Source organism: Vicia villosa, unplaced genomic scaffold, assembly GCF_029867415.1.
Source record: "Vicia villosa cultivar HV-30 ecotype Madison, WI unplaced genomic scaffold, Vvil1.0 ctg.000044F_1_1, whole genome shotgun sequence".
Lineage (NCBI taxonomy): Eukaryota > Viridiplantae > Streptophyta > Magnoliopsida > Fabales > Fabaceae > Vicia > Vicia villosa.
Window position 1 is genome coordinate 1,703,087 of NW_026704976.1, and position 24,979 is coordinate 1,728,065.

At 37.2% G+C, this 24,979-nt stretch overlaps 3 protein-coding genes across 4 annotated transcripts; 2 read left to right on the forward strand and 1 right to left on the reverse strand.

Annotated features, from left to right (window-relative positions):
• Positions 1-8,263: 8,263 nt before the first annotated feature.
• LOC131622818 (sphingosine kinase 1-like) lies at positions 8,264-12,929 on the forward strand. Of its 2 annotated transcripts, XM_058893849.1 has the most exons (10): positions 8,264-8,787; positions 8,879-9,001; positions 9,250-9,350; positions 9,855-9,927; positions 10,680-10,766; positions 10,872-10,949; positions 11,311-11,381; positions 11,570-11,920; positions 12,311-12,433; positions 12,528-12,929. In XM_058893849.1, the coding sequence occupies exons 1-10, from the start codon at positions 8,463-8,465 to the stop codon at positions 12,717-12,719; spliced, it is 1,524 nt and encodes a 507-aa protein (XP_058749832.1). In that variant the 5' UTR covers positions 8,264-8,462; the 3' UTR covers positions 12,720-12,929. The 2 variants fall into 2 exon arrangements, with proteins under 2 accessions (XP_058749832.1, XP_058749833.1); XM_058893850.1 differs by lacking the exon at positions 8,264-8,787 and having other exon boundaries at positions 8,963-9,001; positions 9,852-9,927.
• A 548-nt stretch (positions 12,930-13,477) lies between these two features.
• On the reverse strand, positions 13,478-16,982 carry LOC131622761 (uncharacterized). The gene is made up of 5 exons (XM_058893803.1): positions 15,399-16,982; positions 15,090-15,274; positions 14,817-14,987; positions 13,995-14,447; positions 13,478-13,900 (listed from the first exon to the last, which is right to left on the reverse strand). Exons 1-5 carry the CDS (start codon positions 16,978-16,980, stop codon positions 13,478-13,480), a joined length of 2,814 nt encoding a protein of 937 aa, XP_058749786.1. The 5' UTR covers positions 16,981-16,982.
• Positions 16,983-19,430: 2,448 nt separating this feature from the next.
• Positions 19,431-19,904, forward strand: LOC131622762 (protein MAIN-LIKE 1-like). Its single transcript, XM_058893804.1, has one exon. It carries the CDS (start codon positions 19,431-19,433, stop codon positions 19,902-19,904), a length of 474 nt encoding a protein of 157 aa, XP_058749787.1.
• The last annotated feature ends 5,075 nt before the right edge of the window (positions 19,905-24,979 follow it).

Genomic DNA, 24,979 nt, shown 5'->3' on the forward strand with positions numbered 1-24,979 from the left:
AAACATCGGGATCAACAGCGTGATTCTTTCCTACACGAGCTTCCTTCCACAACACATGTACTGAAAGTGAGGTTTCCTCACTTTTCGTCTCCTCTAACTATACATTGACACAAATGATAAAATCGTCAAATAAAATACATTTAGACAATTAATTAAAACGCATTTCTATTTACTTACAATTTTTTCCTCTAAGCGTGCATATCCCAAACGCCCTTTTTTGTATGGATACGCGGGTTTTGATGCTCTCGCACTATTTGTGGCACTCCTTTTCCGAAAAGCTTCATCTCTTTGCTCTAAAAACTTAGCCCAATCTTCTTCATCAATGAATAGCTCATATTTTTTTGGCCGTCCCGGGGCCTCTTCAAGAAAGTTTCCATCTTTATCCTTAAGATAGGTGTTTGTTAAAAAAGCTTTCCACCCTCTATATCTTTTTCCGGCCAAACCAAGTATGTAGCGTTTACGCTCATCTGGTATGTTAAAAGACCTTTACAAAAAAACATACGCATAGAGTGTGTTAGTATAAGTAATTTAAACAAATTATCGTCAAGATAATAACAACAACCATATATGATACCTTAAGCTCGTCCCAAATCGCGTCTTTTTTCTCGTCCAACTCTTTGCTTTTCAGATTCCATTTAGCTACGGAGACTGGAATATGCATACGTACAAGTGTACCAATATAGCTTGTCAACTTTGCAGAATTAGAACCAATTGGTTGGTTATCAGAATTCCATTCCAAATTATATATTAATCCTTGGTCTCTATGTCGAATGATTCCCTTCATAATGGTGATGCCTCGTGCAACTTCTTTTGATGATGTATCAGGTAGAGCATTTGTATCCGGAGCATCTCTATCTTGTGAGTTTTCGTGTGAGTTTTTTTGATTACTAGCCATTGAACCTGTATCAAACAAACTAAAGCACATTAGTACACTATTAATAAGTTAACAATCTATACAAGTCAAATGGAAGTCAAACCATGCATGTACAAGTAAATCGGAATCGAAATCGGTGAAATCAAAATAAGTGTCAAAAAAAGAAAGTTGTCGGAATTGAAGAAATTTACATGGCTATGAAACCAGTGTTGCCAATCCCAAATCGCATAAAATAACAAAAAAGTAAAGTAACATTATTAAAAGGCTTAAGTATGCATGGCCCAAAAAAGATAGTATATGAGATAAGCTTCATATGAGTGAACAGATCTGTTCTAGAATAAGGAATTTTTTTTATAATTCAGGTTGAGTGAGAGTATAGTTTATCATGCCATTAGAGAAAAACAATTTTATAAAGAGAACTTAAAACACCATCTCATTTAGTTATTGTTAAACAATCACTTCTTAATTTGATGTAGATTTAAACCTTAATCAGTTGATCTTAATTATAAGAATGAGCATGAGTAACAAACTTGACTTTTGTAGAATGCTTGTCCACAACATGTTGAAGAATCGGCGATAAGAAAAGGATAATCTACACTCCAAGGATTAAAGACAACTATAATATTGTCGCAAACCTAAGGATGCAGATTATCCAACTCCATGATGAAGCAACATTGCAACAGAAGAAAATGAAAACTATCAAGTTGAGTTCACAGTTATGCATTGGTGAACTTCATTACCAAATTTCACCATCATTCTCCAACAAAAACCCTAGCATTCACTCACACAATGTAACCTTAAACATATGAACATCAACACACACTCCACAATTCATAATTCACAAACACAGTTTTGAATTCGAAAATAAGGTTGCGAGAGAGATAGGAATAGGATTGTTGTTCTTACCCGGGAGGAGGAAGTCGCCGTCGGAGGGTGGAGGAAGTTGCAGTCGCCGTCGGAGGGAGGAGGAAAAGTTGCAGTCACGGCGTTTGGTTGCAGTCACAGCGATGGCAAAAGAGAAAGAGGGAATTAGGGATTTTGTGAGGGCAAACGCGCATTTTGTCTAATTTTGTTTTTAAAAATTTTAATTATGAAACAGCTATGAAAGCGCTTTTGAAAAGCGCCTTAGTACACATGGCTATACCAGCGCTTATGAAAGCGCTTTCATAACCCCCCTATAAGAGCGCTTTTGAAAAGCGCTTTCGTACCCATGCCTTTACAGCGCTTTTTGAAAGCGCTTTCGTAACCCCCCTATAAGAGCGCTTTTTTTGCGTGTTTTTTTAATTTTGTTTCTAGCGAAACCTATACCAGTGCTTTTTCCTAAAAGTGCTTTCGTAGGGGTGCTGCTAAAAGACAAATTTGGCATAGTGCAACAACCATTAGTGTCAGCTAGGTGTAATGAGACCAAAGGATAGGAGCCTTCTAGAAACAACAGGTGAGTCAGCAAATCTGTTAGAAGGCCCACAAAACGTGGAGGAAAAGAATGATTCTACCACTAGTGGGGCGATGTTACCACGTAGAGGAGAGAGAGCGAGAAAACCGCACAGCAGGTGGAAGGAATTTGTGAAACCTTGATGCCAGCTACAAATATATATAGAGCATTAGGGGAATATTTTCTGTTATGTGATGAGTGAAGTTATTATTCTCTCCCTCAAACTTTATTTTCACATCTGGGTTTCATTGTATGCCAACTGTTTGATTAAAGTCCCATAATATTATCCTCATTTTTGTCCATCTTTTTCTCTGCCATTTTTTAGCTTTGTTACACTGGTGCTTTCATCACGCCATGGCTGCTCTACACAACAAAGAGATGCAAGATGATATCAAGCGCAATACTGAGGAGATGCGGTTGTTTCAAACAGAAGTCCTTGAGCGTATGGCAAGATTAGAAGCTGGTAACGCATCAAAGTTTGAAGAGATTCACACAGCGCTTGACATCCTCATTCAACAAACACCGTCGAAGCAACACCATGGTGGAGGACTCAACAACAAGCCCCCGTTTCAGGTGAGAAATATCAAACTCGAGTTTCCTCGTTTTGACGGCACTAACGTGCATGAGTGGATCTTTCGTGCTGAGCAATTTTTTGGGTACTATGATACACCTGATCATGATAGATTAACCATCGCATATGTGCATCTTGATAAAGACGTAGTTCCTTGGTTTCAAATGGTACAACGTTCGAATCTGTTTCATTCGTGGATAGAATTTACTCGTGCTTTAGAACTTGATTTTGGTCCATCCATCTATGAATGTCCTCGTGCTACGTTGTTTAAACTGACTCAAACCGGGACTGTTTCTGAATATTATCTTCAATTTACATCATTAGCTAATAAAGTTTATGGATTAAGTAATGATGCCCTAATTGATTGCTTCATAAGTGGCCTTAATACTGAGATCCGTCGTGATGTGTTAATCCATACACCCATCTCCATCGTGAAAGCAGTATCCCTAGCCAAAGTATATGAAGAAAAATACACCCAAACAACCAAACCACAAAAACCAACCCAACCACATACTACAAACCACCCTTCAATTCATCCAAACCAGAAAATACCCAAAAAAACACAACCCCCATCCTCAACACACCTCCCACGAGACCTATGAGCCAATTCCAAAAGAATCCCAATATCAAACGCATTTCCCCTGCAGAGATGCAACTTAGAAGAGACAAGGGCCTTTGTTACTGGTGTGATGATAAATTTTCCTTTACTCACAAATGTCCCAACAGGCAGCTTATGTTACTACATTATGATGACACTGAGGATGACCAACTCAGTGAAGATACCCTGAAACCACCTGATTTAACCACAAACAGCATTACCACCATCGAGCCGGAGCATCATTTGTCATTCAATGCAATGAATGGAGATTCTCATATGGGTGTACTAAGATTTTCTGGGGTAATTGAGAACATTAAGGTGCAAGTATTGATTGATGGATGTAGTTCAGACAATTTTTTACAGCCAAGAATCGCTAAGTTTCTGAAATTGCCCGTCGAACCCGCTCCGGTGTTCAGAGTTCTGGTTGGAAATGGGGAAATTATGAATGCAGAAGGGGTAATTTCAGACTTGTCAGTTAAGATACAGGGTAATGAACTGAAGGTTCCGGTGTTTCTATTACCTGTGGCTGGGGCATATATGATTTTGGGTGCATCTTGGCTAGCAACTCTTGGACCGCATGTGGCTGATTATGCTTCTCTCACATTGAAATTCTTTCTAAATGGCAAGTTTATCACCTTAGAAGGAGAGAAAGTTTCCAAACCTTCAGTGGCTCAACTCAACCATTTGAAGAGGCTGCAGAACACTGAGGCTATAGCAGAATGTTTCACTCTTCAATGGCTCAAATCAAATGTTGTTGAGGACATGTTCAAGGAGCTACCTACTGATACCAAACCAGAGATTTCTAGGTTGCTGCATACATATAAAGCGGTGTTTAACACACCAGTTGCGTTACCACCGGACAGATCACATAACCATCATATTCCATTAATGGAAGGCTCTAATCCTGTCAAAGTTAAACCATATCGATACCCTCATAGCCAAAAGACACAAATTGAACAAATGATCCATGAAATGCTGCAGCAAGGTATCATACAACCGAGTACGAGCCCATTTTCTTCACCAATCATATTGGTGAAAAAGAAAGATGGTACATGGAGGTTCTGCACGGATTACAGGGCGTTAAATACTATTACTGTTAAGGATTCCTTTCCCATTCCTACAGTAGATGAGCTATTGGATGAGTTATTTGGGGCTAAATATTTTTCAAAATTGGATCTCAGGTCTGGCTATCATCAGATACTTGTACAACCAGAAGACAGGTACAAAACAGCTTTTAGAACACACCAGGGACATTATGAGTGGCTGGTCATGCCGTTCGGATTGACCAACGCTCCAGCTACGTTTCAGAGCTTAATGAATCATATTTTTCAACATGCCTTGCGAAAATATGTTCTGGTTTTCTTTGACGATATTCTCATATATAGCCCTACTTGGCAAGCACACTTGAACCATTTAGATGCAGTTCTAAAAATACTCCAAGACAATATTCTTTTTGTCAAGCTATCTAAGTGTTCATTTGGAGTTCCAGAAATTGAGTACTTGGGACACAGAGTTACAGGTCAAGGAGTTGCTATGGACAAAGATAAAGTCCAAGCTGTACAAGATTGGCCAGTACCTAAGAATGTGAAACAGTTGAGGGGCTTTTTAGGTCTCACAGGGTACTATAGGAGATTTATAAAATCATATGCACAAGTGGCTGCACCATTGACTGAATTACTTAAAAAGGAGAGTTTTGTGTGGAATGCGCAGGCTGAGATGGCATTTCACCAGTTAAAACTTGCAATGATTTCTGCTCCAGTTTTGGCCTTGCCGAATTTCAACAAACCCTTCATTTTGGAAACAGATGCCTCCGGGGTAGGGGTTGGTGCCGTGCTGCACCAAGATGGTCACCCCATTGCTTATTTTTCCAAGAAATTAGTCCCTCGCAACCAAAAGAAATCGGCTTATTTTAGAGAGATGCTTGCCATATCTGAAGCTATAGCCAAATTCAGACACTATTTAATGGGTCATAGATTCATTATTCGAACCGATCAAAAGAGTTTGCGGAGTTTGATGGATCAATCACTCCAGACACCCGAACAGCAGCAGTGGTTACATAAGTTTTTGGGTTACGATTTTGTGATAGAGTACAAATCGGGCAAAGAGAATCTGGCAGCGGATGCCTTGTCGAGGTTAATGACTTTGTCTTGGTCGGAGCCTCAGTGTCAATTCATTCAACAAGTGAAGGAAGTGTTGAAAAGTGATAACCACTGGAGTGATATTATACAAAAGTGTACTAGCCAAGGTAATTCCTATCTCCAATACACTTTTAGAGATGGACTGTTATATTGGAAGCAGCGAATTGTGATTCCTCGACACACTGAGTTGGTACAGCAAGTCTTATATGAACTACATACATCCCCACTGGGTGGTCATGCGGGTTTTACTAGAACTATGGCTAGAATCAAGTCCCAATTCTACTGGCCTGATATGAAGAAGGATATCTATCACTATGTGCAAAGTTGTGGTGTGTGTCAACAAGCTAAAACCGCAAACACATTACCAGCAGGGTTATTACAACCACTTCCAATACCATCACAAGTATGGGAAGATGTGGCTATGGATTTTATCACATGACTTCCTTTATCCTATGGGTATACTACTATTTTGGTGGTCATAGATAGATTATCAAAGTATGCTCATTTCTTTCCTATGAAAACTGATTATTCTAGTAAATCTGTGGCAGAAATTTTTATGCACAATATTGTCAAATTACATGGAATGCCCAAATCCATTGTGTCGGATAGGGATAAAGTGTTTACAAGTTCTTTTTGGCAACATTTGTTCAAGCTACACGGTACGAGTTTGGCAATGTCCTCGGCGTATCATCCCCAATCTGATGGGCAGTCGGAGGCGCTTAATAAGGCAGTCGAGCTGTTTCTTAGATGTTTCACCTTTCACAACCCTAAGTCATGGTACAAGGCGGTATCATGGGCAGAATTCTGGTACAACACAGCCTTACAGACCAGCATTGGCATGACTCCTTTCAAGGCTCTATATGGAAGAGATCCACCAACTCTGACAAGATACGAACCCCATGCTAATGACCCTCCAACACTTCAAGAGGAGTTGATGGAGAGGGATAGATTGCTGCAGCAGTTGAAAAGTCAGTTAGAGAGAGCTCAACAATATATGAAGAAACAAGTTGATAAACATAGACAAGATGTGACCTTACAGGTAGGTGAATTAGTCTTGGTGAAACTCCAGCCATATAGGCAATAATCTGTTGCATTGAGAAAGAATCAGAAGTTGGGAATGAGATACTTTGGACCTTTTGAGATCATAGCACGAGTAGGAGAGGTTGCCTATAAGCTCAAGCTACCTGAACACGCCAAAATCCATCCTGTTTTTCACATATCTCAGCTGAAGCCATTCAAAGGCGTACCTCAAAATCAATAAATGCCTTTACCACTCACTATGTCTGAAATCGGACCCATCATACAACCCAGGGAGATATTGCAAGCTCGTACCATAGTCAAGGGTAATCATGCAATTCATCAGGTTCGAGTCCAGTGGGATCAACATACAGCAGCTGAAGCAACGTGGGAAGATGTTGATGACTTGCAGAAGAAGTTTCCCTCCTACAACCTTGAGGACAAGGTTGTGTTTAATGGGGATGGTATTGTAATGAGACCAAAGGATAGGAGCCTTCTAGAAACAACAGGTGAGTCAACAAATCTGTTAGAAGGCCCACAAAACGTGGAGGAAAAGAATGATTCTACCACTAGTGGGGCGATGTTACCACGTAGAGGAGAGAGAGCGAGAAAACCGCACAGCAGGTGGAAGGAATTTGTGAAACCTTGATGCCAGCTACAAATATATATAGAGCATTAGGGGAATATTTTCTGTTATGTGATGAGTGAAGTTATTATTCTCTCCCTCAAACTTTCTTTTCACATCTGGGTTTCATTGTATGCCAACTGTTTGATTAAAGTCCCATAATATTATCCTCATTTTTGTCCATCTTTTTCTCTGCCATTTTTTAGCTTTGTTACACTAGGTTGATCAGAATGAATGTTTTGCCATTTTTGTGCTTCGTGCTTTCAAACATTTTTTTTGATGTCATTTCTTGTTGCTTTAGATGAACCAGTTAGTAGTTTCCTTGAATTATCATCACTTTCTAACTATCTTCCAAGACTTAAGAGTCTTTGGTTGAATTGCAACTATAAAGATAAACTCTCTCTAGATGCAAACAATATTTTGAATGCTTTATATGCCACAGTTTCTAAAGAACTGGAGTCAACTCCAACTAATAATGTATTATTTCAAACGAGTCAAGTACACGTTTTAAAGATCAAAATACTCTTTTAAATCTCTTTAATTAAAACGGGAACGAATTGTCAAATTACAAGTATTTTAAAAGAGTTTCGTCTTCCTCCACTTTATACTACATAATTCCAAAGTCCCTCCCAATCCTAAGTAACATGGACTATTTCTCTAGCATCCTTGTGAAGCAGAATTCAACTTTGTTTATCACTAATATTCAAATTAGATATATTGAATTAATTTGAAGAAAAAAAATACAGAAAACAGTATAAACCAAGAAGACGCATAAATGGATTGAGTATACAAAGAGTATTTCCTAATCCTATCTTTTTGCGTGCCCATTTCACTGACCTTAATAATGGTTATCATCGATGGACCTTAAAATTAAATAAACATATCATAGAAACAAAAACAAAATAAAAGTTCAAAACATAGTAAATAAAATAATAGATGCAAATTGCAAATTGATAACGTGGCGTAAAAGTCAAGGCAGCTAGAAGAAAAATAAAATCAAATTTAGTAAACTCATTCTAAGTTTAGTGCTTTCTTTCTTCACCATTGAATCAATTTTTATCCCTAATCCATAATATTATTATTATTTTCGTAAATTTTCTAATTATTTCCTTAACGCGAAACCGAATTTCACGGGCGGTTTGTTTACCGAACCGGGTCTCCGTCTGAGATTGGTGGGGTCCACCCGACCTGAATCCCTTAGCCGGAGATGGATCTACCTGCTCACCAGCGTCCTTTATTTTCGGACCGAGTAACCGTCAACGGCACCGTCACGCCGCTCGCTCTTCTCGCCGACGGTAGGCTCTGGTGGTCGGAAGGGATCCAACGCTGCCTCTCCGTCGAAAAAGAGGTCCTCGGATTTGTTGCCAGTGGGCCCTACATCAAACTCAAGACGCTCGTGGAGGCTCGCGACGGTTGCTGCACCGCCGGTGCCGCGGGCAGACTTGTGCCGAATGATGTTGTTTTTAAACCCTCGTCGGATGAAACTCATAGGCTCTGGTGTCAGAAGCTTCGCGAATTTATTGATTCTCTTGGTAATTTAGAGATTTTGAATTGTGATTTGTTACTGTGAAATTGTGTTATGGTGTTATGGATTGAATTGAACTATGAATTTTGATGATATAGGTCGACCTAAGAGGTTGCTTGTTTTTGTGAATCCGTTTGGTGGGAAGAAATCTGCTGTGAAGATTTTTGCTGAACAAGTTAAACCTCTTTTTGAAGATGCTCAAATTCAACTCACTATTCAAGGTGATTCCATTCTTTGATTGCTGTTACCATTTATTTATTGCGGTCTCTTTAAGAGAATTTATTAAGAAAGATCTGAAGATTAATAATTTGGATTTTTTTTTTTGCTGTTGCTATATGAGAAGTTTATTAAAAAAATCTCGAGATTAAGGATTTGGATAGAAATATGGTACTGGATAGAGCTGGTCCCGTTTAGTGGGATAAAGTTTGGTTCTTGTTGTTTTTTTGTTGATTTAGTTTGTTTTCTTTAGAAACCAAACATCAACTACATGCCAAGGAGATTGCTTGTTCGCTTGATATTAAGAAGTATGATGGGATTGTTTGTGTTAGTGGAGATGGAATCTTGGTTGAGGTTAGTTTCATTGTCATTTTTTTTAATCAAATTTAAGATTCGATTATGTGTGGGTTGATATAATTTTAATAGAATAGTGGATTCTTATTGAGTTCATGATTAAACTTGGTTTACACCGGCAATGGATCTCCTTTAAACTCGATATAACCTGTATACATGTACTCCATCCGTTTCAAAATGACTCTCGTTTTAGCAAATACATTTGGTTTTAAAATGAATGTCATTCTCACTTTTTAATGTAGACATAATTGTTATTTTTCTAATTGTGTCATTTTATTATTAATGTACACTACTTCTAACACATTAATAAGGTTAATTTAGTAAAAGTATGATGTCCTGTGACAATATCATTGCATTCCTTAAATGACAATCATTTTGAAACTGAGGAAGTACTATCTAGGTTTGTGTTACCCTTCGAGGTATCCTTCCAAGATATTCAGTTATGTGTTCTATCTATTTATGTATTGCCTTTTTTTATCTTACAAGCATCACCCATTTTAGTAGGTTGTAAATGGGCTTCTTCAAAGGGAGGATTGGAATACAGCAATAAAGATGCCCCTTGGAGTAGTTCCTGCAGGTTTATTACTTGTTTCGTTTTCTCTCAAATGAGGATTTATATAATTTGACTTGATTACTTCAAATATTTTACTGAGAATGAGTGGGACACAAAGCTGTTCATTATTGATTATTTGTCAGAAAGAGTGAGATCAGGCTAGTATTATAATAGATATGGATTAGGATTAATAGGGAAAAATAGGAATTTTATTCTAGGCGAGGCAAACCCCAGCTTTAGCCAAGTATCATGTTGATACTATAACTGAGATGTGTTAAAATTTCTGCCTTCATTGCGGACCAACCCTAGTCGCCTATATTGCGGCATTTGGCTCGCCTTTATTGCAACTTCCAATATTTTCATTGTATTGGGTTTGAATGGATGGTTTTAGTCTCACATTGCTTAGAGATATGGTCTAGGTTGTGTTTATAAGTGGGGGTAATCCTCATCTTACAAGCCGGTTTTATAGGGATGAATTAGGCCCAATCCAAATTCTTGAGAATATGGGGATGGTGAAGAAAGAAAACCAAAAGCTCCTCTTGGCTCTTCTACCACTGAAATTCCATCCAATCTTCATTGCCACTCCTATTTTTTCCATTCTAAACCCTCTTTATGGATTAACTGTCTACTAACGGATTTTACTAATACACTATTTGCTGGATTTTGTTTAGAAGGTTTATCATTTGTCATTGTCTGTAGTGTATATAATGAGTGTATATGTGTTACTATACAAGTTTAGTTATGCCAAGCTAATAGTCTCTTTCATACTTTGTAAGGTACGGGAAATGGCATGGCAAAATCTCTGCTTGATTCAGTTGGCGATCCTTGTGCAATATCCAATGCCGTTCTTGCCATTATACGAGGTTTTAATCCATTGATGCCATTCAAGCATGTCATACCCTAGCTATTTTATTTTTGCCCCTTTTTCTACGAGGTTATAGAGAATAAAATGTGTTAAATATTGACAGGGCATAAGCGACAGCTTGATGTGGCTACCATCACACAAGGAGAAACCAGATTTTTCAGTATACTAATGCTTGCATGGGGTAATTACTCTCACCATATACTGCCAATGAATGTGCTAATCTAAGCTATTAGTTTCTTGGAAAATGCTAACTTGTGTCCTAAGGGCGTAGGGCGCAAGCTAAGAAACCAAATATGAAAGTTTTGTTTTATAAAATGTGTATTGACTTTTTTAAACATTTTCAACACAGAACTTTTTATTTTTTGATACTTGAGTTTCTTAACTTGTGCCTTTAGGGCAAAAGCTATAGCATGACCCTTGTTTCTTACTCTTTTCTTTTTGTTTATATAACCCAGACTTGAGTCTGCTAATGACACCAAGTTTTGACAATAGTATTCACTTTGATGTAATATGATATCATCAAATATGTTATGGTATTTCAGGTCTAATTGCTGATATTGACATCGAGTCTGAAAAGTATCGGTGGATGGGAAGTGCTCGTTTAGATTTTTATGTTAGTAAGCCATTTTATAATGTTTGCGTCTTGTTATTTTTAGATTTCCCTGAATATAACTGGTCCTAAACGGATTGTTGTTGCAATTATCTACTTTTTTCGTGTTAAATATGCTCTATAATTATTTGAGAGATGGGAGTTGGTCTTGGTCATTATTATTTTCTTTATTCACTTCTCTCCTGATACAGGCTCTCTGTCGATTATTCAATTTGAGGCAATACAATGGACGTGTTTCGTTTGTGCCTGCACCTGGGTTTGAGTCTTGTGGGGAGTCTACCAGTTACCCTGCCAAATCCACTATCAAAGGCAACAACAGTGATCCAAGTGAAGGGGCACATGTGAGTGATCCAAGTGAAGGGGCACATGTGAGTGATCCAAGTGAAGGGTCACATGTTAATTTGCAAACACTTAATTATCAAGGACCTGAAATAAACTTGGAAAATATGAATTGGAGAGTTATAAACGGACCCTTTATTAGTGTCTGGCTTCACAATGTACCTTGGGGCGCTGAAGACACAATGGCAGCTCCTGATGCAAAGGTCAGTTTTTGTGAATAAGAATCTAAGCATATTGTTTTACTTTCCCCCGCTAACACAATTGCCTCCGTAACAACGGCTTCATTAGGAGGATCAATTTTGTATCAATTGCACTAATCGTGATGAATGATGTTTGCATCTTAATTTGCTTGATTTTAATGGTTGCTACTATACGGATCATACTTTTATGAATTGGAGTGAACATGATATAACAATCAATATGGTAATTGAAGATTAAAATGGGCATAATAAAAGATAAATTTCCAAACGTTTTTAACTTCTGCCAGGTATTTGTACACGAGATAAAATTCAGTCAAACGTTTTTCATGGATAAATACCAGTGGTTTGATTTTTAAGTTTGATAATCATTCTATTATAATTTGGTAAATGCAGTTCTCTGATGGTTATCTGGACCTGATCATTATGAAGAATTGCCCAAAGTTACATTTGTTGTCAATGTTGTCAGGGTTAAGTAATGGAGAACATGTGAAATCTCCGTATGTCACGTACCTGAAGGTGTGATGTCCTTATATATTCTGCAATACTTTTTGTAGCAGTTGCTTTGAGCTTTGAAAGTTTACTAATGTATATATCTTGCAATATATTAAAGGTGAAAGCTTTCAGTTTGGAACCTGGTTCACGCACCAAGGACCAAGAGAAGGAAGGGATTATAGATTCAGATGGCGAGGTTTTGGCCAGAGGGAAAGGAACCTACAAGTGTGAGCAGAAGGCTTTGATGGCCTATGATAAATTGCAGATAACAGTGGATAGAGGCTTAGCTACACTTTTTACCCCTTTATAATATTCTTGGTTTAATTATTTTCGCGGGCACATTCCACTCCATGCAATACCGTTACCGTTCACGGTGGTATGAACATAACCTTCCAAATGTTATGTTCATTATATACATATCTTGTACAACATCAAATGTATTGTATAGCAAGTTTCCTTTGTAACATGAATTTGGTGGGGGTTAAATTTTTTGATTATTAATAAGGAAATGATTTTATCACTCTTATCTTTGGTAAAAAGCACAAGATTTAGCTACCCTTAAGTGGTACACTTCCAAATATAAATTTTTAATACTAAAACACAACATGCAATATGCAATTGGGTTACAATTCTAGTTAAACACAATACATAAATTCAAACTTTGTTAAACAATTTTACTATCCAACTATACAAATTCTTAAAGACAAATAAAATGTAAAACAATATTAAAATAAAATCCTACAAATTGATAAAATGGTTTAAATCCAACAAAATTTTGAAAAATATCATATACTTAATTCTTATCGAAGTATTAAAATAATAGGTTTTGTGTATGGTGTCACAACAAATTATAGAGCAAAATAATACTAGTAAAGTAACGAAGGAAAATTCAGAATGAATGGGAAAGGAAAAATTTCATTCAAATCAATTGAATCTGCAGTATACATATGACAGAAAGGAATAGACCTGCAAGACTGCAACTTTTAAGAGTTACTACAATTTACAATTTACAGTAAGATGTACAAGGTTTTTTTCAGTTATAGACAGAACACTATACAAATCATCAATTTAAATCCGTTTCAGTTTCTTAATTCTCTCAAGGGCACCAAGCATATTACCACAATTTACTTCTCCATCATTTTCAATCTTGTCCCTCTTTCTAATCAAACCGCCAAAAATTGCAGAAGGGACATCTTTTAGTGCAATCTCATTTTGATCTTCCTCATCGGAGTCGTTTTCTTCTGGTAACTCAATTTCCTCATGGTTTGCATTAGATTTTATCCTTCCATCAGAATGTGATTCCACTCCAGCACTTACAAACCCAACTTTTCTCTTTTTTGTCACTGTTTTGTCAGCGGCAGGGGCTAATTGCCTTTCTAAAGCAGTCATTTCATCATCAGTGTTCCCAGCCTCTTTAAGTTTGTCTTTGGCTTCATGAGGACACACAGTTTGATCCTTCGGCATCAGATTCTCAGGCAGTATAAAATGTGTCTGTTAAAACAATAGAATTAAGGTTAGACTAAATGCCACAAAAATCTAGCATAGAGCTGAAGAAAGTAAAAATTGAGAAGTTAAAATAATCCACCTGGCTGTAGCTTGCAGACACACTCCGTTTAATTCGAAGCATTTCTCTAAATGTATCCTCATTTCCATGCTGAACCTCAAATTCATGCCATTTATTCCAGAAGTCTGGATCAGATCGTGGATCAGCAAACTTTGAAGCAAAAACATATATACCACAAGCACGCTCAATTTCTCCCAAACTTCTTTCCAGCTCGGCATACTTCAAACACATAGCTTTGACATCCTTATCCGGAAGACCAGATTCAATTGCCTGCTCATAGATCTCTCGTGTTTTGGGTACACCAAATATCTCAGCTGCACGAGCAATATATATTTCATACATGCTCAACTTCTCATTGTTGGGAACAGCCTTTGTGGCTTGATCATAAACCTTCATAGCTCGTTTTGCTAGTCCGTAGTCCTCCTCCAGCTTAGCATACTGAAGATAAAGAGGCTTCACTTGATCAGCTGGGGACTGTTGTGGAAAGCATGACACAAAAAACCAATTGGGTTAGCATATACTGTAATACATTATCAGACAGTTGAATATTATCATATACCACAATGAACTAAGGAAAATACTAGTTATGATCTTTGACAAACTAGACAATTTTTCAATACACAGTTCAATAGCTGGATTACGTTATGCAAAATATAGCCATACTACAATACTTTTATTGACAACAGAATAGACTGACCAATGTGAAGTGCTACTATTTTTGACTTTGATGCCTCTGACATGCATTAAAGTTGTTCTAAGAATATTAAAGTTGTGATTGTAGAGAGGCTATGGCTATTCAAATTATGTGCATTTTTTTCATGGTTTGGTTTGAAAAGTACATACCATTTCAACTGCGTTCTCAAACAGCTCTCTCGCTCTCTCCAATTTTGTCCTTCCATGTCTCTTCACAAATTTAGACAGATATGTAACCCAAATATCTCTAGCATGTGGGTACTTAAATATCTTCACTCCTCTTTCATAAACCTTAAAAGCATCTTCAAAGTAGTTGTTCTCCTGTATAAATCAAAATCAATTAACAATATGTCAGTGAGCTAAAACCAGCAGAAGTAAAATCCAAAAGAGAGAGTGTACTAAAATAGGAATGTTACTCCATACCTCCAGAAAGTATGCATAATTGATTATTACTTGTGGTGTGGCTATCCGTAAATCCAAAATCCGTTCATAAACTTCCCTAGTAGACTCCAAATTACCTAGACATTCCTCCAAATCAGCATAGAAGGTCCACAATCTCAAAGATTTATGAAGTCTCATCTGAACAGGTTGATTGCCACCAGCCACCACTAAAAGAAAAGCAGAGTATAAATGCAATAGTTAGTTAACACTCATTGGCAAACACAAATAAAATAACTTAAACATAGAGTACATTGTGAAAAATTAAATGGGAACAAGCAGAACTAAGAATACCTTTTTGTTTCACCTCAACTGATGGCTCTGCAGTAGCCCGCTTCATAAGCTCAAGTGCTCCTTCGAAATTCTCATGTTTCAACTCTAATTCAGCCCACTCACACCAGACACTAGCCAGATTATCCATAGTTTTGTAGTTAACCTGCACTGCCTTGTCAAAAATAACCCGAGCATTGGCAAGATCGTTGTGCTGTTCGTAAAGCTTGGCAAACGCAACCCATAATGTATGAGGTTTTCCCACCGCCTTCATGGGATCAACGGTCCTCACAGCCTCTGTATAGGTGAGAATTTGCTTAGTGGGATTACCCTCAAAAAGCTTCACTCTCCGGTGCCATTGTTCTACATTATGAGGATTTTGCCGCAAAGCTACACTACTAGACAATTCAGGCCTCCTATCCACCAGGTAGTCTAACCTATCGTATCCCAAGTCAATGTCATCTTTGTCGTTCAACCATAACCCACTTAAAATCTTCTTCTCAAAGTGTTCATATTTGAAACGAATATCTTCGTCATCACCCTCCTCATTCGCCTCAGCTTCAGTATCCATCATACAACCAATCACGCTCAGTTGAATATCATCTTCATCACCACCCTCCTCTTCCTCGTCATTCGCCTCATCTTTAGCTTCCATCTTGTAACGAACCACACTCTCTTCAAATTGAGAATAGGAATCAAATATGACACTGAAATCCTTTACAGTAATGATAGTGGACATACCCTCCTCAAAGACATCCCTAGCCTTCTCATGCAAACCCCTCCTAATGTAATACTCAGCAAGCGAGGTCCACAATGGACCAACCTCATCCGAGAATTTCCTAATACCAGCCCTAATGATTGCATCCACATTCAACCCAGAAACTTCATTCGCATGCCTAGTCAACAAATCACACAACTCCAACCAAAGTCTATGCTTTGTCTTACCCTTAATAGAATAAAACTTATCATCATTCAACACCAAAGCCAACCTCTCAGCCGCTTCTTGCCAAAGACTAGAACTAATCAAAAACTCGATAAAATCTTCAACACGATTAGGGTCAAATTGCAAGAACCTGCGATAAACCCTAAGAGAAGTTTCAATCGGGATACCTTTTTGACAGACAAAAAACAGGTAATGATCCCAAATGCGGTCGTGCTGAGTAACAGGAAGTGCACGGAGTGCAAGATCAAAGACTTTTCTTGTTCTTGATATGAATTTTTGATGAGTCAATGTTTGGAGATACATTATCCATATACGAGGCATCTTGTGCATGGTAATGAGAGCACGTTCGAAAGTATCATTAAGAATCTTGAACTGCGGGTGAGTACGTTCGGAAGTGTCATTAAGGGTTTTGGACTGCGGAAGAATAATGGGGTAACTGCTAACGATTTGGAGGCGTTCGCAGAGGTAAGCATGCCAGAGCTTATAGCTTCCAGGAAGAGCTTTGAGTGCTCGTTCATAGATGATAAAACGCTTACTGAATGGAGAATCTGAAAGAGCGATGAGGTATCGCCACCATGATTTGAGACTGAAAGGGTTACGAAGCAGTTCCTCTTCGTAAACCAAATCATCTTCTGAAGGATAAAGCTGTTGAGAAATCGCCATGGTTCAAATGCTAGTTTGTTTATTACGTTAGGGTTGATGATTGCAGTCTATATATAGAGGGTCACAAAGGAATATGATTGCCGCGAAAACCGCAACGGATTAAAAGATTTGGTTAATAGATTTTATTCGGGCCCGTTTGTTTTAAATTTATTAAATATGATTTTCATAATATTGTAATATGTTTTGTTTAAATAAATTTTATATAAAAAAATTTTAAAATTAGTATTAGATATTTAACTATTTTACTATAACTTTTTTTATATATATCAAAATTTAAATAAAAAGAATTAAATTTTAATCTTAAAAAAAAGAGTATGGAGTATTTACACTGTCAATCAATCAAGAGCGTGTATTTAGTCAAATCATACTTTTAATTTTATAATACTAATATAACATAACTGAATATTATAATTTTATTGGATGATAAAGTAAAAAACTAGTTTACATTTAAATTGCAGCGAATTTAATCTCTAATATTCAATACATATATTTATATTATTTAATATTAAAATTAATCTTTGACTTTATAAATATAAAAAAAATTAATATTTTATAAAAATTACTTGGCTTAATTGCAATTTTGGTCCCCATGTTATCATTTTTTTTTAGTTTTGGTCCTCCTATTTTAAAATCCGGAATTTTAGCCCCTATATTTTAGTTTTTTGAGGATTTTGGTCCCCCTGCAAATTCGAAGACAATTTTAAATGAAATGACGCTCATATTGATGATGTGTCAGTTCCAGTTCAACAGTGAAATGTTCAAAAAAACTAATTTTATTTAAGATTTATGTTGAACATGTCATCAATGTGAGTTCCATTTCATTAAAAATTGCCTTTGGATTTGCAAGGGGACCAAAATCCTCAAAAAACTAAAATAAAGGGACTAAAATTCAGGATTTTAAAATAGGGGGACCAAAACTCAAAAAAATAATAATAGGGGGACCAAAATTGCAATTAAGCCAAATTACTTTTAAAAATATAAAAAATTATTGGTATTTATTTAAAACAAAACAAGTCTTCACTTCGGTCATTAAAACTTTAAAGAATCTCTAATTCCACTCCTTGTGTCTCTCATGCACCACGCGCGTTGTAAAAAATGTCTCCTACTTCCGTAGATGTACATCCGAAAGTACTTTTAGTTTCAAAGTTGTATTGTTTCGTAGGTGCATATGCGGAAGTCTTCTATATATTCATCTACGAAATCATTTGATGTTATATCCGCGCCATACTCTTCTCCTCCCGCATTCTTCACTTTTCATATTCTCAAAGTCTCAATCTCTCTCAACATCAAAAATCAAAATCCACCAAAGTTGTTTTTTCCTCTCGAGTACAACATTGAACATCAACAATCAACACATTCCAACATCTTCAAAACTCAATTTAGTTGGTAAGTTTTCGAGTTATTTTTTAGTTTTCCCGTAATAGAGTTGGAATCTAATTTTTAGGTGCGGAAATGATTGAATAGTTTTAGAAACATAGTTTAGAGACAATGTAGGTATTTTTTGATGTGTAAAACGGACGATCAAGCCGCCAAAATGAATTTTTAAGCATCTGGAACAGTGACATGCGTCATTGTTGCGTTCTTTGAGTTTCAGAACGTTCCTTAGGTGCATCTACGGAACAAATGAAACGTTAGGTAGTTCCGTAGATGCACCTACGAAACAAACCAAGTTTTTTGAAATTTTAGCTTGTTCCGTAGATACATCTACGGAAGATTTCCGTATTCGCTTCTACGATAGTAAATTTGTTTTTCTCTTTTCTTTTTAATAACCAAATTGTATCTAACTCGATTTTATTTGTAATACAATGCAGACATTATGACCGACCATCGAGACCGTATTATATTTGGGAGAACTGCACAACATACCTCTGTGCGACGTGCACGAATGCAGATGTTGTCACAGGTGACGGATGGAGCCTCCGTTCCAGCAGATGCACCTGAGGAGCATTCCACATCTACTACCTCATCCTGAAGGCCTTGGGATGATGGTGAGGGTTCCTCATAGACGCCCTCCGTTAGTAGACGTCGCCGGGACACTTCTTCTACTCATGTGCCACCTCCGGCCGATGCCGGATTTTCAGTGCCACCTCCTGAGCTGCATAAGGAGGATGATGCGCATGAGGATCCTGCGGGCTACCCAGGGGGTCCTTCAAATGAATCCTTGTTGACAGGGTATGTTGATCATTCAGCTAGACATATCTGGGACATAGAGGTAAAATTTCTTAGACTTATTACTTATTATTTTTTTGTCCTCAATTTTTTATTAATTATTTATAACTTTGCTTATTACTAACAATGTTTTCTTTGAAAAATTTTAGGATAGGGATCCCCAGAAGTTCTACAACCACGACCAGAAGATTGCCTCTCTCGTGCAGCCTACCGAGCCGTGGTTCTAGGATATCCTCGTAGCTTCTTGGCTGAAGGACCTGTGTCGGATTGGATACCACACGATGCATAATGGGATGTTGATGGCATTTGCAGAGAGGTGGCACCCAGAGACTTCGTCATTCCATCTACCCTATAGTGAGATTACCATCACGCTTGACGGCATTGCATGCCTCCTGCATATACCTATCAGGGGAACCCTTCTTGCTCACGGTAGGATGACTAAGGAGGAGGCGAGAGAGGTTCTAATTGCTGAGGTCGGAGCTGATCCTGAGGACGCGCTTGAGGAGGTGGAGAAGACCTGCGGCGCGCACGTGAGGTTTTCCTTCTTGACGCGACGATACGAGGCTGAGCTCCTTGCGGCACAGCAGGCTGCTGGTGACCTAGTAGATGAGAACATACACAAGCAGTGGGTGCTGAGATGTTACTTCTTATTTTTGTTAGGCACTCAGTTGTTCGTGGACACCATCTCCTTATACACATATGTCGTTTACCTGAGGTACTTATCAGATACCGCACGTATCCATGAGTACAACTAGGGAGCGGCTACATTGGCGTACACCTACCATAGACTAGGAAAGGGATGGCTGTGGAAGGCAATGACTGTGGCTGGCAGCTGTTCCCTCTTAGTGGTAACAATCTTATATCATTCTACTTTTTCTCAAAGTAGTTCAATATATATTTATGATACTGTTTGATCCCCGTGTTTTTTTTGGATTGGATATTACAACACTTCCCCATGATCATTGGTTGGGAAGAGGTGTCTGGCTACCCTGAGGACATGCCCCGTGCTGGTGCGTACATCCTCCTTAGAGGGAACCAGGTGCCGGATCCTTACAGATACTCTCTTTACCGCATGGCTGCAGAGGACATCCGATCCGACTGTTATGCTGCTCACCGTGAGATGGTTCAGTGGGATGACATTGCCAGATATGCTAAATGGTTGACTGCCAGTTCGACCATCACTGTTTCTTCTCTTCTAGAGTGCGTCATGCGACAGATCGGCTACTGTCAGATGATACCTCGCGATCCTCTTGTCTCCGCTCCTATCTTGATGACTCGTCGGTAGATAGATGATGTCTTTGTAGACTAGGAGCAGCACACGATTCCTGACGAGGCTCAGGCGACCATATCAGAGAGAGACTGGAACTGACCAGACGGGTACATCACTTGGTACTTCATGGTGTCACACCCCTACATTATCCCCACTGCAGTTGAATCACCGCCTAAGCCAGCCCACGAGGAGATCTTGCAGACTCATCAGTCTCAGTTGGACCATACTGACGATGTTCTTCCTCGCTGTCGTGAGATACTTGACATGGTGCGGGCAGACATTGTTGATGGTTTCTTTCCTGAGGGGTCTGATCAAAGGTATATACTGGATGGTATCATTAGAGTGGCAGATGGAGCATTTTTGTATCATCGACATCGTGACAGAACCGGTGGGACACTTGACGGTATAGGCATAGTAGCCAGCAAACGACGTGGTGGACGTAGAGGCGGGGTCAGAGGCAGGGTAGAGGAGGAGGATGTTGTCCGGCACACACAGTAGTGAGGCCTGTGATTTTATTGATGTATGTATTTTGATTACATTTTTGTACTTTATTTTGATAATGTATTTGACACTATTTGGATGATCTATACAATGTACTCTTTTGTTGTACTATACTCCATTGTCGTTAAATTGATTTACTGAACTGAAATATTTTAAATTTTCCTAACGTTCACTATGTTTTTTAACGCTTCCGTAGGTGTATCTACAGAATCATGGGACATAATTAAAATTTTGTCAGGTGGTTAAGAGATTCAAGGGGTGCATTGAGATAGTATAAAAATTTAACACTTTTTTAGTATTTATTTAATAAAAATTTGTTGTAAAACATTGCTATTAAACAAATAAATCAATAAAGTAGTTTCCCTATAATCATTGTGTTCATATCGATGTTTCAGTGCCATACTAACACCAACACCATCCTATCAATGGTGGTGGTTGGGTTTATTATATGCTCAATAACTTGAAATTTTGAAGAGAAAAAAATATAGTAAATTTTTTCAAATGAATAGTTGTTTGAGTAATTTTTTTGGAAAATCAATTATTATCTTTTAAAAAGGATTTTTGTTATTATTATTATAACAAATACAAAATATATATATATTTTTTAAAATACAAATCTTTTATATTACTAAATATTATAATATATTTTTTATAATCTATAATAAATTATCTTAAATTTACTATTGTTTATGTTGAGTACAAAAGCATATAGACTTTAAATGCGATATGCCAAGTAAGAGATCAAAGCTAAGAATTTGTAAGGAATATTAAGTAGATGTATATAACCTTTTGTGATATACTAGGATGTGTTGAGTCTAGAGGCTATTCTTAGATTATGACTAGTGTAGCCTTGCTCCATCAGTGAACATGGGGGATGACTTAACCTTGGGAATATCTCAAGATGCTGCGACATCGTATACGTGTTGAACTTGTGTCCTAGTTGTTGAACATCATTTGAGATCTAGTGTAACATTCAAATTTTACTAGCTATTTTATTAATTATTTTATTTGGTGTTTTATTAATTATTTAATTATTATATGGTATAATAATCATTTAACTATTTAATTATGTGTATATTTTGTTATTTGGGTTAATTTAGTTATTGGAGAGATATATCTAGTTGGGCCTAAATAGTGGTTTTGGTAGGTTAAGGCCAAAATAACATAACACTAAGTTAGGGTTTTTGTGTAGTAAGAATAGAATATCATTTTGGAGAGAAAGAAGAGAAGATAAAAGAGGGAGTTTGGTACTATAAGAAGAAGGAGATTATTCAAGGTAATGGTTTGACTTCCCATTGCAATAGTTCTATGTGATTCTTTACAATGAATAAGATATATGTTTAGAATTGGGTGTTCCAATTTATAGGGTTTTGGATAGTTAGGGTTTTGACATAAAACTTGGATTTGATGATGAAATAGGTGAAATCATGTGTTAAGTTTTGTATCCATAATGATCAAAGGTTACTCTTGTGTGTGTTATAAGTTTTTGATGAGTCAATGTTTGGAGATACATTATCCATATACGAGGCATCTTGTGCATGGTAATGAGAGCACGTTCGAAAGTGTCATTAAGGATTTCGAACTGCAGGTGAGTACGTTTGGAAGTGTCATCAAGGGTTTGAAACTGCGAGTGAGTGACAGGGAGGCTGCGAATAATTTGGAGGCACTCACAGAGGTAAGCGTGCCAGAGCTTATAGCTTACAGGAAGAGCTTTGAGTGCCCGTTCGTAGATGATAAAACGACTATTGAATGGAGAATGTGAAAGAGCGATAAGGTATCGCCACTATGATTTGAGACTGAAAAGGTTACGAAGCAGTTCCTCTTCGTAAACCAAATCATTTTCTGAAGGACAAAGCTCCTGAGAAATCGCCGTCATGGTTTAGAGAGAATGGTTTAAATGGTAGTAGTTTGTTTATTAAGCTAGGGTTGGTGATTTGTGATCACAGTGTGTGTCTATATATATATATATATATATATATATATATATATATATATATATATATATATATATATATATATATATATATATATATATATATATATATATATATATATATATATATATATATATATATATATATATATATATATATATATATAATTTCAAAGAATGCCGCGTAAATCGAATTAAAAATTATTTTAGATTTAAAAAAATAATTGTTTCTTTAAAACTATTTTAAATAGCTTTTATAAAAAATGCTTTATATAGTTTTCTTTTAATTATAAAAATTTTAATTTGTTTTTTATGAACTAAAAAACTAATTTTAACATCATATAATATAAATATATATTATTGAATAATAAAAACATTATTTGAAATAACTTTAAATTTATATGTTTTTTTATATTTAAAAAAGTTATAACAAAATGATAAAATATTTAAAATAACTATTTAAATTAATTTTTCATTTGAAGTTTTTCATTAAAAAAATTGTATTTTTTTTTATCAAAAATATGTTTCATTAACTTTAATATTGACGTCTGTTTTCTACAAGAAACAAAGTTTGTCAGTTTTGATGATAGTCTAGCTATGTCCTTATGGGGCAGTAGTGATGTTGAATGGACTGCGTGTAATTCCATCGGAGCGTCTGGAGGTATGGTGATTCTATGGAAAAAGGATCTTTTATCTCTTAATTTTAGTTTCAAAGGAAAGGGATTTGTTGGTATCAATGTGTGTTGGAACGGAGTGTGTTACAATCTCGTGAATGTGTATGCCCCGTGTTGTGCTGTGGAAAGAAGAGTTGTCTGGAGATCTTTAGGGGATTGGAAGCGTAAACGTGGTATAGAGGAATGGTGTGTGGTGGGTGACTTCAACGAAATTCTTAGAAGGGAGGAAAGATTGGGAGGAGGTTCTTACCACAGCCCTAGAGGGATGGAGGATTTTCGTGACTTCATAGAAGACATGGGTTTAATTGATATTCCTTGTGTAGGAGGGAAGTATACGTGGTTTAAAGATAATGGGAAGGCGATGAGTCGGTTAGATCGGTTCTTAATTTCGAGGAAGTTGGCGGATGATTGGGGAGTGTTGGATCAAAGAATCGAAAAGAGAGACATATCGGATCATGCACCTATCCGGTTGAATGTTGGAGTTTTAGATTGGGGTCCGAAACCGTTTAGATTCATCAATGTGTGGTTCAAACATAAAGATTTCAAGAACTTTATTTTGGAAGAATGGGGAAAGATCAATGTTGTAGGTAGGGGGATTTTATTTTGTATGAAAAACTTAGGCGGTTGAAAGCTAGTCTTCGTGATTGGAATAGGGAGGTTTTCGGTTGGATCGACTTGAAAGTCAAAGAGGAGGTGGAAAATTTAAATGTGTTGGATAGTTTGTTAGTGGACAATTTTGGATGGAATATTGAAGATTTAGTTTCTAGTAGGATGGAGGCATCGAATGAAATTCGGGACAAATTACATATGAAAGATTGTATGCTAAGGTTAAAGTCTAGAGAACTTTGGATGCACGAAGGAGACAAAAACACTAGATTCTATCATAATACCATTAAGGATAGACTAAGAAGAGGTTCCATTACCGTCTTGGAGGGGGAACACGGGAGAGTGGAGGGAGTGGAGAATGTGAAGGAGGAGATCTTTAGTTATTTCCAATCTTTCTTCAAGGAAGATAATTTGGCTAGACCTATTCCGGAAGAGGTTCCTCTTAAGTGTTTGAGTGGTGTTGAAGCCGATTGGCTCAAGAGACCATTTATGGAGGAGGAGATAAAAGAAGCAGTTTGGGCGTGTGATGGAAATAAAAGCCCGGGGCCGGATGGCTACTCTCTAGAGTTTTTCAAGGGCAATTGGGAGGTGGTGAAAGGTGACTTATGCAAACTTGTTTCGGATTTTTTTGTGATAGGGCAAGGCTTACTAAAGCTTGCACTTCGTCCTTTATAACACTTGTCCCAAAGATGAAAAACCCTCAATCTTTGTCCGACTTTAGACCTATTTGCCTTGTCGGAAGTTTGTATAAAATTATAGCGAAACTTTTGGCGGCTAGACTAAAGTGTGTGGTTGGAAAACTTGTTTCTAATAATTAAACGGCGTTTGTGCCGGGTAGAAGTATAT